The 13926-nt window shown below is 40.5% G+C and overlaps 1 protein-coding gene across 1 annotated transcript in view; it reads right to left on the bottom strand.

Moving 5' to 3' along the window:
• Window positions 1–405: 405 nt before the first annotated feature.
• AKR1D1 (aldo-keto reductase family 1 member D1) overlaps window positions 406–13926 on the bottom strand; it is a 35366-nt gene continuing 21845 nt past the window's right edge. The window contains exons 3-9 of the mRNA XM_026037262.1: window positions 13613–13729; window positions 9697–9774; window positions 7397–7519; window positions 5605–5714; window positions 5050–5215; window positions 4219–4301; window positions 406–537 (exon numbers count right to left, since the gene is read on the bottom strand). Of these exons, the coding sequence (XP_025893047.1) occupies window positions 495–537; window positions 4219–4301; window positions 5050–5215; window positions 5605–5714; window positions 7397–7519; window positions 9697–9774; window positions 13613–13729 (720 nt within the window). The 3' untranslated portion in view covers window positions 406–494. The remainder of the gene's footprint in view (window positions 538–4218; window positions 4302–5049; window positions 5216–5604; window positions 5715–7396; window positions 7520–9696; window positions 9775–13612; window positions 13730–13926) is intronic.

Here is a 13926-nt window from a genome sequence, read left to right as displayed (position 1 = left end):
CGCAGCTGGTGTAGAGGGATGGAAGACTCTGTGGCCAGAATGGAACTTGTTTATTTAACAWATTTTTAATCTGGTCAGGGCCCTCTCCTAACTTTTTCACCTGAAYTTGTCAAGCGAAAACGGCACCGTCACATCTACTGAAACATGAATTCTTGTTTCAAATTCAGTGAATATCTCATATAGAATTATCTTCATAGAATAAACATGACTCAGCTAGTGAACCTGTTTCCAAAAGAGAGCTTCAGTTTTAGTGAATGCTCACAGGTGCTTCTAACTAGCACCCCCCCCCCCCCAAAAAAAAAAAAAACCTCAATTGCTTAAATGGCGCTACTTTTCAGTAGCAATGAAGGACTGACAACAGAACAGGAGGCAAATTTCATGTTTTTAATGCTGATTTTTACAATCTCCCATAAAATTGAAGCACCAAACATGGGGTAGGTTTCAATGAAGTCTAACGACGTCGAGTTAGGAATCTGCCTGGATGCACTTTGTTTTCAGTACTCGTCACTGAAGGGGTACTCCGGATGGTCGCGCCACCTGTGGAGAGTTCAGGTTGAACAAGTGAGCTTTTCAGAAGGAACAAGAGGTTGTGTCCCTGATGCAATTGCCTTCTGCTTAGAAAATCTCTTCCCTGTAATACCCAGTGTTCACAGAATGCTTTTAGGAGAGCACAATTTTTTTTTTCCCCARGCCTATGGGCCTTTTCTTAAAGGTAAGTGATGGGAGGAGGATAGAGAAGGAAGATGGAGAGAAGGATTTTGGAGGTCAGTTATTCTCACGCTATTTGTGGATATAACCTGTACTTGTGGAAGTTTTGTAGGGAAAGTGAAAGGTTTTGCTATATATGTATGTGTGTTGGAAGAGGAAATACTTCTATGTTCAAATATCTAGAAAGTCTTCTTAGCTGAAGTCTGAATAAGGGAGAAGCAGATCTGACAAGAAATCTTGTACTGCTTTGGCTTATGCGCTTAGAACTGGCATGAGAAAGTCTTGGTCTTGGTCTGTCATGGTSATTTCTCCGTGTGGCTGCCGTATCCAGGCTATACGTGTCCCTGTCCCAGTCTACTAGCTACCTAGGTGCAGATGCTCTGCCTAGGTAATAGCACTGTGAGTTTACAGGAGACCTATTGTGGGGGAGAAAAGGGAATTTGTGGTTACATACTGCCAAAGGTAGAGAGACATTTTGGACTTCATAGAGATTGCATTTTCAGATGCATGATGCAGGAATGTTATACAAGTGAACAGGTGAATTTTCAGGGCCAACTGCAGGTGAAAATGAGACTCACTTTGTCCATAACTTGACAGACTGGGAAGAGAAACRGTTGCTTTTTGAGAAGATGATGCTAAACTACAGGTACTGGCTTGACAAACATTTTCCATCAGCAAATAAGCTTCTGGAGAATCCTCTCAGGTGCACTGTGGCAGCTGGCTGCCTTGCCTTACGGTAAAGCACATCAAATGCTGGCAATTGTTCCAGCTGTATTTGTTCCAATTTRGGAAGGATATATTTCACAATATTGAAGTTAGCTAACTGGAAGGCATCAAACATTTTAAAATGGTTGTGTCAAAACATTTCATTCTGATATTCAGCCAAGCCGAACTGTTTACACATTAACAGATTGACTTCAAAAAAACAAGCCACAGCTCTTTAGGGTTTGTTCTTGGTGTTTTTTTTTTTTTTTAATATTTTATATTTTTCCCCCTCCTAGTATTATTTGACAATGTCTGGGTTGACAATGTCTTAATCTCTCTTTTCCATCTGTAGAGAAAGCTTGTTTAATCAGATCTGTCTTAAATGTTCTCAGGTCTTGCTCTTATGTACTAAAATGATTCACACAAAGGAGATGATGTGGCTTCAAATAACTGGTCCAAGCAAGGAAGAATATCTATAGCAGAGAAGGAGAATACATGAGATGGAGAATAGATCAAGTAGATTAATGCAAAACTCATCAATCATAATATGTTTTCCTGTTTTCCCAAGGGGAAAAGAAACCATTTCAGACTATTATCTGCTGGATTATTCATATATCTGCAAAACCTCTGTTTTCTGATCAGGTGTTTAACTTTCTAACACATTCTGGTTAATGCCATAGGAATGCACATAGGAATGGAATATACTCACACTACTGGTAATCCAGCACCCACGCTATTGTAACAAGAGATTTCCATGCAATACCTATGTTAGTTGATAGCTGGAAGAGCCATAGAAAAGATGGATTTTTCCATTCCTACCTCARTTGCATCACAGGAAGGAAAAGTTTTCAACAAAGTCGACTAATCAGAAGTTTTGCTGTATGATGGTTTGACCTTTTCAGATACCTACTGCTGGATGAAAGAAGAAAGCTCTCTATCCTGGCAAGTCATCTGTTGCAATGTCAGTTCCAGATTCTTAGTGTAAGAAGACACTGGTTGGCAAATACAGATTTAACTGTTCCTTACATGGCAGCCTCACTTTTCCRAGAAGCTATTATTCACCATTGAAGCCAGATTATAGTTAACTATTTTCCCCAAATCTGGTACTTCTGTGAAAAATATGGCTACTGATATATATTCTATATTTTCTGTTTTTCTTATTCTCAGCAGGTTTCCATCACAAAGCTTGTTCTAATAAAGCAAAACATTTGCTTTTTATTAGTTTTGGATGAGTGGCCTAGGAGTTCTCCTCTTGTGGGCATTTCCATCCTTTAACTTTGCTTCTGGAAAGGATTCCTGGATTTGTACCAAGGTTATTTTTCATTTATATCCTCACTAACAACGTTTAAATGATATTATGGCTCAAAACTTAGCAATAAAAAACAAAGAATTTCCAGTACCGATATACACATAAGAATTTGCTAGGCAATATGTGAAAAAGACTTCTGGAAATAAGATTTGATAATTGATGGAAAGCTATTTTAAAATTTAAGAAGCTAAAGCTTCAGAGCACCTGGCTGAACTTAAATGTGAAAAGTGAACTGAATCACGGTGCTTTAACCAGGTTTGTATTTCCAGTCATATTTCTGCAGTACGCTAAGTGGCTTATTTGTGTCTTTGTAACATTACTGCCCATCCTTTGAGTCAATGTTTTAGAGTGCTATTGAAATTGTTGTCCCACTTTTTATTATTATTAATGCTTGAGCACATTAGAGTTTGGCAAGAAACAGATAATCCAATGTTACAGGAGAAATTAATGGAAATCAATCCCTTTAGCATTTGGTTACACATTGATGCCTTGGAAAAAGGAAACGCATAGAGTTTGGCCACAAACTGTAGATGGTCTTGAGCTGTAGGAAAAACAAATGGCCTTATTCTCCAGAATATCAGACCCTGAGTCAATCTTAGCTTGCTAGAGAAGTCCATCTTACAAGTGAAGGAAAATTGCTTTGGTTGGTAAGGTCTAGATAACAAGCAGCGAGAGATCAAGCCTCATTAGTTCCCAGGGATCATTAGGAAGTGATTTAGTAGTTAAAYGACCTGCAGGTTTTTGTGCCTTTCGTGTTGGAAGACACAACTCACTGTGACAGCAGGAGAGGCAGATTGCAAGAAGTCAACYTCAGGTGAAAGGTAGAAACTAAGTTTCTGACCTCTTGTGGTCAGTAAGATGCATCATGTTTTACAAGAAGGGTAGGCAGGCAAATTTCATTTCTCTGATCAAACCATCGTAAGTGAGATGGAATAGAGGTCTCCCTGAGCTAGCCCTGAGGTTTCAGGTACTGTTGCGGATTCAGACAATGTTGCTTAGTTCTTAGCTTTCTACCTGACCTACCTACCTGTTGCCTATGGAAACACTAGCTACAGCAACGAGCAACAGCACTTGTGTTGCAACATGACTTGCTGAGTGCTAGGAGGGGAAAGACAGGAAAGGAAGCCAGTTTGAAGCTGACTTCTGATAGCCTGTGGCTAGACAGGGCCACCTAGATGGATATACATTACAGCATAAGATAGAAAGTGCTTAAGGAGACAGAGCACAGAACAGACACCTAGATGCAGTCATCTTCTACTAGATGGGCTTTTGAAATCTGAGCTGTAAGAAAGTGCTGTGCATTTGTTTTTGCAAGTGGTCCATGTACATATTGAAAACTGCATTAAATAGCTCTCACATTTTCTTTGATATTCAAGTCAGACCTTAAAGKAAGACTGTTTATACAAAAATAAAGTATATTAAAAGCAAATGATTTTTGAGAGTTTCTGAGAAAACAGGAGTGTTCAGTAAGTATATAGGGTTTATCCTGGACTTACATCAACAGTTCCACGTAACGGACATTTTTGTTCAGAGCTTCAATTTCTTTCATCTCTTTCTCAGTGAGAGAGAAGTCAAAGATCTAATGTAAGGAAATATTAGGAATAAGTTAGCATTTGTTGCAAAAAACATCAATACTATTATGTTTCAGATTTTGGAAGTCCAGGAAAAAAAWGAAAAAAAGAATTGCTTTCATGTATATGCATATCTTGAAGACATGAGTAAGTCTAGTCACATTGGCTATGTTCTCTTCCAAGAAGAGAATGGCAGTCTGGTAACTGCTGGTTGCTGGCTTCAAATGCAATATCTTGGTAGGGAAAGTGAGGATCAGCACAGTTCAGAGTGCTACAAGAGTCAGAGAAGTRCATGTTTTGGATGGGTAGTGTCAAGCTAAACATTTCCTGATGKCTATGAACATTTCTGGTATACCAGAGTACACCATCTTCTCTTCAATAACACAGCTGAACCATGCCTGAATATGGGGTGGAAAAAAACTGTCATTCCTGAACACCTACAGCCAGCAMCTCGAGACTGTGGACCTGTCAAACACTTGATCTCACTTGTGTTGCTCAGAGGAACAACTGGTGCTCCAGTATATACTATCAGCTGGAATTTTAGTCATTTACAGGGTTTTGGAGTCATCAGAATTTCCTCTCTACTTTGCATTATCATTGCTGCATCATAGTAGCATTAAGAAAGAAGGACAAAAAGGATCAATTTTGACAAAGCTTGGCAGTGATAAAACTTTCTGTCTACAGAAATTTGGAAGTGACCTTCCACAGGAGCCAAGCCAGTATAACTATGCATGCACCAGTCGAATGAGGAATTACCTGGAAATTCTCTCTGATGCGCTGTGGATTGAAACTTTTTGGAATGACTACCACTCCTCGCTGGATGTTGAAACGCAAAGCAATTTGTGCTGCTGTCTTGTTGTATTTTTTGCCAATGGCATTCAGCACAGTATCCTTCAGCAAAGGAGGAGAGGACACATTTACCCTGGAACAAAATGAGAAAAAGAAATTATCTTGCCATCTTTATGGCATGGACATAATGCAGCACCTTTGGATAAGTAGTGTGAAGATGAAAAAGAAGCTCTGGGACACTTAAGATGATGACTTTGACAGTCCTCCATCCTATCTGATGTCTTAACRTTGACTCATATTGCACCTTCTCATCCAAATCTCAGCATTCTCAGTTACAGCCACTTGGTTCTTGATAGCAAAACTACTTYTGCCTGGCATTTCTTGACAATAGAATACATCAGCAGTGTTGGAAGTCTACATTCTCAAAAGAATTTTGAGACTCTGCAGAGATCTAGCCCCGGAAATCTATTATTCCTCACACATAAAGTGGCCCTACTACTAGAAATAAACATGCTGACTTACCACGTTTCATCCCTTGAGGTTCCTAGTGGACTGTACCCAACAATAACAATGTCATGTTGTCTGCAAAATTCTAAGAGTTTGGGCTGGGTGAAATAAGGATGGCATTCAACCTACAAGAGAATGCAGAAAGAATGATTAATTCATATGACTAGATATAGAAGTGGATGTCCTAATGTATGTGAGAGTTACAAATGAGRCATTACTTTCAATTTGCAGGAAAAGATATCATGAAATTCAGGAATAGGTAAACTCACTCTATGATTACTGTTCTAATCATCCCCACTGAGTGATAATGATGGATTAGGTTTGATTTGATGTTAGTGGGCAGTAGTTTAACATCTGTGGTTGTAATTTGGTTTCGGACAAYTTTTATCATTCTCTAATATATTGTTCCTATTGGAGGATGGTAACCAGAGTCTGAGAAGCATCCCCGTCTCATTTGAGTCTTTGTTTGCGTCTTGCATTCATGATGGCTAATCTGAGATTGTTTTTAGGGKAAGCGTTGGCGTGAAGCTGACCCAGACAGAAAGCTAAGGGGGAGTATGTGAAATGTGAGACATCTCTATAATATCTTGTTATGAGCCTTATCCTCCTATATTTATTGCAAATGCTGTGCATTATTCATTCCTTTATAGGTAGGGATTTTCTGGTTGTGTTCTCAACTTCTGGGAGAGAGAGATCCACAAGATGATAGAGCAAACACTGTTTTCAGTTGCTTGGTGCAAAGTCCTAAGCTAGGCTTAACCTTTTTCCCAGTTTCCCTTGATATCAGGAAGCTGCAGCAGTGCTTAGTACAGTCRTAGGGGCACTCCAGAGAGAGCAATTGCATTTTGCACCCATATTAATACTAGCAATAGACGTTGAAATTTCATTCTCTTGCAGGCTGTCCCTTCTCTGTAGGCAAAAGACAGCAATGAAGTCTATGGTCAGCCTCCCTGTGTTGCCTGGTACAGGTTCCAGTTCTCCAGGTCATAAGCTGTGGGTGGCAAGATTCTGCTTTTCTTAGGTGGTCTTTGTTGTCTCCTCTGCTATTGCTAATGTGAATCTTCATTTGTGTCAGAGGAGTCAGAAAAGTTTCTCTGTGACTTCTACAAGTACAATGAACTACTAAATGCCAGAATCAATGGTACTGAGCATTTGGATCAGTCTTTGCCACTTACCTCCATCTTTGAGCCCTACTTTCATAAAACAAAGACCTGCCTCTCCTCTTCACAGATTCAGCTCAAGTCTTAAGGGGATCTCCTTGTCAACAGATTTTTCTCCAGTTCTCACTGAACTTCTTAAGGAAAGGGCACAAGAGAGCAAGTCCAGGAATTTTAGGAGTTACCTCTAATGGCTGTTAAACCTAGGAAACTGAGAGTGAGTCAGGTTCTCTGATAGACTTGTTTTTGTTTGGTGTCAGCTGAGGTAAACATAGCCTCACTGATGACTGGTTAGCCCTGAATCGTTTGTCTTGGGAATGTTTTGGGCTTGGAATAAGGTACATGGCAGAGACTTAAAACCTGCATTTACTCGGCATCCAAGCTTGCTATGGAGTTTGGCAAAGAGGCACAAGTTTTATAGTCCTGGAGCAGGAACTGAGGAGAGAGATTGTTCCAGCACCTTCAAATATTGTCTTTAGCCTAAATAGCATGAGTAATATTTTCAAGCTAGAAATGGAGTGCAGCAGCTGTGGCAAACCATACGTCACCATTCGGTACACAGCAGCTTAGGCCACACGTTGTGTTGCCTTTGCATTTTCCAAAACAGCAGTGACACTGTTGCAGCCACTGATCTTGGCTTGTGGTCATACCTGGTTGCTGACAGGTTTGTGCTTAAGTCCTGGCTTGTTTAGGATCATCTCCAGCTGCCTGCGGTTGAAATTAGAYACTCCAATGGACTTTGCCAAGCCTGCATCTTTACATGCTTCCATAGCCTGAAAAGAAAGCAGAGAATGATGGAGTCCCAAATTCTGACTTGGTTCCTTGCAATATATGTTTTAGAGATAAGTGGAGCATAGTCTGGTTCTTGACAGTCCCTTGCTGTAGCAGAGTCAGCAGCTCTATTACCACGAGAGCTCGTGCCGCCCTGCTAGTACAATCTCAGTACAAGTGTATCCACTGACCCGCTTTCCAGACTAAACCCTAACGTTTATAACTCCCATGAAAGCAGGATTTGGAAAGACGAAAGATACAGTTGAGATATGGATATTTAAGTGTCAGATACTTGCTTGAAGAGTTTTGCTAATTTTGTTCTGCTTTAGCACTGCTTCAAAGATGAAGAAGGGAGAGTGAACAAAACAGATTCCTTTCATAATAGCTCAGTTCATTCCTTTTGACTTCATGATGAAGAAACTTTCTATATGAAGTTTCTTCCTAGGTAAATCACCTAAGTATCTGTTAGAGTACATCACAAAAGCGGCATAAAAAAAGGTACAGTACAAATAGAAGAAAAAGAAGAGAGAAATTCTAGATTTTATGCTTTTCAACTATGTCCTAATAGCTAAGGCAGCTTTATGAATACAGGGTATAAATACATGCCTCAGCTTTCCTGATCAGCTTCATCTTCTGAGCCATTAACTGGAGAAATGGTCATTTGCTACAGCCTTCCCTGGTGCTCCCAGAGGCTGCACACAAATAATTCAGTGCCTGTTTGAGGCAGAGCAGACCCCACGGCTGCTGTCTCCTCCACTGGAGCTAAAGGCCTCTTGTGACAGTTTTGTTATTGCTTTCTATCTCACAGGAACTGAGAGCAGGGAGGTAAGAAGCACCATGTATTTGACCTCCAGTTGGCCTCATATGCCTTGTATCACTCAGTGACAAGTCAGCAAATAGAGTCATCTGGAGTTATTTTTGCTTGCTAACACTGTGCTGAAACAGTGAAATTATCTGGATTGAGTTTAGCAAGCTTTATTTAGATTGAAGCTATTATTTGCAAGTAGTCATCACCAGCTATTTTTCTTCTGGCTTATTAGCTGAGGAGAGAATTGCTACTACAATATATCCTTTACAATGAGCACAAGTTAGATGATAAAAACATAACACTGTTCAGACAGCTGTTGCTTTTAACATCAGAGCAACTGGCTTGTGAATCAGAAGCCAGTGAACTGCATCAGCCCTAGATGGAATGACATAAACAGATAACAGAGTCCCCCATCCTTATCCACCTTAAAATCTGTCTGGTGACTCAGCTGCCAGGAGAAAACCAAAGCCCACAGTAAGAGCTCCATTGCAGCCCGCAACTCTACTCAGCTCCTCCTGCATCTGTTTGTATTCACTGAACCTCAAGCAGAGCTAAATGGGAACATGACTATCCAGCTCTGGACAGCGCAAACTGAAGTAGAGCATCTGGTAGCCCTTGGGGTGCTCTTAGCATAATTAATGCTGAATTAATGATGCTTTTGAAGCACATCTGATGCAGAAGGGGAGGTGACCAGCTTTGGCCATGGTTTAAAGTACCTAAGGCTTCAGAAGGTAGGAAGGTGAGGAGATTACTACTGTCACTTTCTGTTTTACCTGAGATTCTGAGACCAATTGGCAGTAGGCTTAGTAAGACATCTGTCAACAGGCTTTGAGCATAGCACAGATAAATTCAGAATGCAATCCTTCACAAAACTTCCCTCCAGGTTTTTGTAGTAGAAAAAYTTTACAACTTCATTTGGTAATTAAAATCAGAAGTAAGTGAACTTGATCTGATGTTTTATGTTGTATTTTATCTTAACGGTGAGCTTTAGGGCAAATTTTGTTTTCTTTTGAAGGTGAAGAACTTTCCTTTCTGAGAAGGATCCAATCATTTCTTTCTTCGGGGCTCTAACTTTCTCCTGCTACAAAGATCTGAAAGGCAGAACAGCCTGTAATAAAGCTACAGATAGCTAGTAAATGCACTGTATGAATGAAGGAAAGTGGATGTTAGATGTGCTCTTTCTCTTTTAAGACTAAGTGATTGCAAGAAGCAACATCTCTCTAGGCAAACRTCAAAATTTATCCATGGAGCTAGTAGCATTTGATCCGTTTGGCCTTTCAATATGCCTCAGGTCAGCTTGTGAAGCCCCAGGTAAAGCAGAGAATGAGGATCTGGGTCTTTAAAGCATAAATGAATGCTATGATTGCTTACCTCCCAAGTGGCACATAAGTCTGTCTCATGGTAGATAAATTTTCCATTTTCATCTCTTGGGTAGATCGCATCACCAGGCTGAAAAGCAAACCATCCCCCCCCCCCCCAAAAAATCACTCTTTAGAACAAAGATTTTTTTCCACAATCTCTGCTTCTACTAGCAAAACAAAATTTCAAATGCTGTCTGAAATGCTTCAAGTTCAACAGGTCACTCATGCTGGTCTTACCACATCCTTCAGTGGGACTGCCCATCGTAGAAAGCCCTTGGATGCACTTCTGAACTATCACATGAGTGCGTACTCAGAAGTTCCAGAACAACCTTATTTTTCAATAAACTTGTGAACTTTAGGATAAGTCATCCAAAGGATTTTTTTTTCTTCTAAAGGACTGGGTTAGAATACTGATGTACACACATATACATATTATTTTCCTCCCCTTCCCTCCTTCCTTCTTTCCTTTCCTCTGCCCCATCCTGCTTGTGTCAGAGGTATTTGGGAAGAATATCAGTCCCAGCCTCTCGTTCCAGCTGGAGGGACCATTTCTGCAAGCTACGGCTAGAAATGAGGCTGAATGCACAGATACAGGATGTGCATTCCTTTGAAGTGTTTTATCTGTTTTTCTTTGGATATTAGCAACTCTTTCTTCCTATCTCTGTCCTGCATAAACAGCACTTCAGGGATGACTTATGAGCTGACATCTGATGCTTAAGAATATTACTTGATCTTATTTGCTGGGCATTTCACTGCTGCTGAAGATAATGCTTTAGTGCCCTCCTCTTTTGTATTTCTGATTCTAATTTCAATTTTTTTTCTCAAAGAAAACTCTTCTGTGAAGGTTGATACTTGATCTGACTTCAGGCAGATACATTTCAAAGGGCTGTATACAAGATGTTGACATGGTAATTCCTTGGGAACATGCATCTGTGACTAATATGATCTGCAACGAGCACCACCCAATTCAGTTAAGAAATTCAAATTCAAGACATTCCATGGGAAAAGTGAGCCTATGGAAAACATGGCTTCAGATTTCAGAGACCAGTACTAAGTCGCAACCAGAAGACTGTCTCCTCCAAATGTGCTGGCTTTCCTCAATGAATTCCACAAAGACCTGCTGCCTTTGTTGCTATGTCTTGTGGAAAAAAAACAAAACAAAAACCCCAAACCCAAAAACTTGACGAGAGGGAGATAGATGACTGCTGGATAAATTTTTTTCTCTCAATATTTAGAAGACATACTCTTTGCCATCATAACCTAGATGGAAAAGCCTTATTTGCAAAACCACTCCTAGCATTTTGGAACATCCTCTTCCACCCCATAGTATCCCAATAGACCATCCGTAGATTACAGGCTCATTCTAGATGGACATCCTTGAGTTCATGGGATAGCTCAGAATTCAGGACTGCTTAGACTGTTCCATTTCTAATTCATTAACTTCTGTTCAACAATACTTTTTTTTATATTAATCAATGATTAGCAATTCTATCAACCCCTCCCTTTTTCTCTATGACTACCAATCATGTTCCAAAAAGCAAGCAAAGTTAGGATGAGAAAGTATCTTAGATATGAACCTATCTTGACTGAGTCTAGAGGTACCAGCTGTTGTGTGTTTCCACAATGATTAGYCCTCATTAAGCCTACAGGGAGCTGCATGGCAACAGGCTTACTCAATATAAGGCTAAGATAAGCTGCTTTCCTSCTTGATCATAGAATACTTCAGTTTGGAAGGGACTTCTAGAGGTGATTTAGTGCACAAGTARCAGCTCATTGATGGATCAGTCATCTGACCAGGGAGCCACCTAAACAATGTGCCAGCAGATAGGAATTTCCTGGGCAGAGGCAAGCAGTGGCCAGGAGAAGGCATGTCCCAACCGGTGCCTGTCTCATCAAGCACACCTGGTGGAAAAACCACCTCTGTGTAATGTGAGGAAGGAGCGCTCACTAGGGAGCAGGAAAGGTGGGAAGGCTGGTTGTCTTGAACAGGGAATTTGTGTAAAAGAAAGGATAGGGAAGTGCTGACTGGTGTTAGCAACTCCGTATTTAAAGTAATTCCAGATATTAGCCATTTTTGATGCATATGGAGTGCTGGAGTGGTGGCATTTTCCCCCTTCAAGCGGTGCTCTTGGAAAACGTATTTCTCCCATTCTTCCTGAAAGCTCCTGTGAGAGCTTGCATCATTGGGACCTGCAGAGACAAGTTTCTCACCAATTTATTGGTGTAGGACTGCAGCCTTTGCCTCATGCTCTTCAYTGATTTCATGCAGAGGTCAGCTTTGTTAAAAGTTTTTTGGGGGAGACAGGAAAGCTTTTTCAAGTAGCTAACTTTTACAGAGCAGGGCAGAGTAGGAGTATGTTATACCTGAACATTCCTCACCAAAAGCAAATACCACATGTGGGAAGTGTGTGGGTGAGAGAAAAAGGGAGCAAAACCAGGAAACCTGTCACCATTGAAAAAGTGGGTTTATATATATATATATTTGGCACCCAGAAAATGTATATTTTTTCAGGCAGAAAATGACTTTGTTTTTTCTTCTCTCAAGGGGGACATGAGTGAAGTTCCAGAACTGGTGCTATTAGTGTCTCAGCCTGTTGATACAGGCCTCAGGGAGACAGATGTACATTACTTTAAAGCCTAAAGTCTATATCTTTATATTGTGAGACAATGACCTTCACTATGTGGGAGAATGAACTACTAAAGAATACAAACAGAAGTAAGGGGAAACAGGAAATTGCAAGCGGTGGGAATTTTTTTAAAAASTACCCAAAAGGATTCCATAGATGGGACAGTAGAAATAAAGTTTTAATACGTGKCCAATTACTCATATACATGTCTTAACGTTTCCTTCAGAGAAAAAAAAAAAAAGAAATGCAAGTCTAAGGTGATTGCTACATGGCTCAACCCTTTATTTTATAGTGGTTCTGGGAGTTTAGAATCCATAATTATTATACTCATAATTAGAGTATAATTTTAATAACTGTAGAACTGCTTCCTTGCAGAAACACATACTGCCAGCTTAGAGCTTACTTCTCCCCCTACTCCCTAACAATTAGCCAGCTAATTTCTTGGTCCTATTCTCTCCAAGAAAAGGGATGCTGCTGGTTCAAAGCCAGTTAAGTGTGTTTTGAGGCTCTGTCTTCAAATTTTGATGTTGTTATATCATGTACTTGCAGAGGGCAAGCGATAAAGCATGGTCCTACTTGGTGGGAAYTGGAAAAGTCAGGGATCCATGGGAACTGATGCAGTGGAGGTGTGCAATCCATTAGACACTTGCACTTAGAAGGGTTTGTCAGCTCAGAGACAAGTTCTCCAGAACCAGCAGAATGAAGGGAGTTTTTCAGATATTTGAGGGCAAGAGAACCCTATATTTGGCACCAACAGTCCCAAGTCCCCAGTCCCAAACAACATCTATGAGAGTTGTCTGAGAGAAGCACTCTAGAGTTAACGAGATTAAGATAGTAACCATCATTTTCCCAGTAATTTTAGTGCTATAGAAATTGCTTGGTTTCTGGGGCAGAACAAGGAAACTCATTTGGTGGTTCTTCTCCTCTGTTACCTGTTTCCCTCCCCCACCCTAAACTTTCCTGCTAGAACCTTTTTCTTCGTGACTCTCTCCTCCTAGCTCAGAGAGGATTTAGACACATGTACTGCTTCACTTACAATAATTCTTCAGTGTAGAAAGTGTGTTTTCAATCCCAGCGAAGAGCCTTGTCCTTCCAAGGATCCTGTCCTGCAGCTGTCAACACCATTCTCATATGTTCTATAAGCCCCCTCCACACAGAAATGTATGCAGGCAGTGTATATAGCAGACTATGATTTGRCCAAAATATTGTTTTCAGCATGGTTTGGAAACTGGATGGAGGACTCTAGACAAAGATTCCATTGTGTGCTATCTGTGCAAATTTTAGGACAACAATTTTCACCTTGAAAGCCATAGGCAGCTCAATAATGTAGAGATCAACATAATCCAGCTGAAGGATCTTCAGTGTTTTCTCCAGYGTTGGGCGTACCAGTTCTGGGGGGTGGCAGGTGTTCCACAGCTGAGGAAACAAGTAGAGAATCTCATTTTTTGGTTGCAAGGAGATATRGCGAGGATCCTTGAGCTTTTTTACCTACCTTCTCTTGTCCTTCTGACAAAGCACAGTGCACACAGTTGTGCTTTGTGAAGTGTGCACATGGCAGTGTAAAGCCATGATGGTCAACATCAACTTAAAGGAAAGGAGGTCCTATTCTCCTC

Source organism: Nothoprocta perdicaria, unplaced genomic scaffold, assembly GCF_003342845.1.
Source record: "Nothoprocta perdicaria isolate Ctin4 unplaced genomic scaffold, notPer1 scaffold_195, whole genome shotgun sequence".
NCBI lineage: Eukaryota > Metazoa > Chordata > Aves > Tinamiformes > Tinamidae > Nothoprocta > Nothoprocta perdicaria.
The sequence above is the reverse complement of the archived record's forward strand: the minus strand, read 5'-3'. Positions and strand labels throughout refer to the sequence as shown.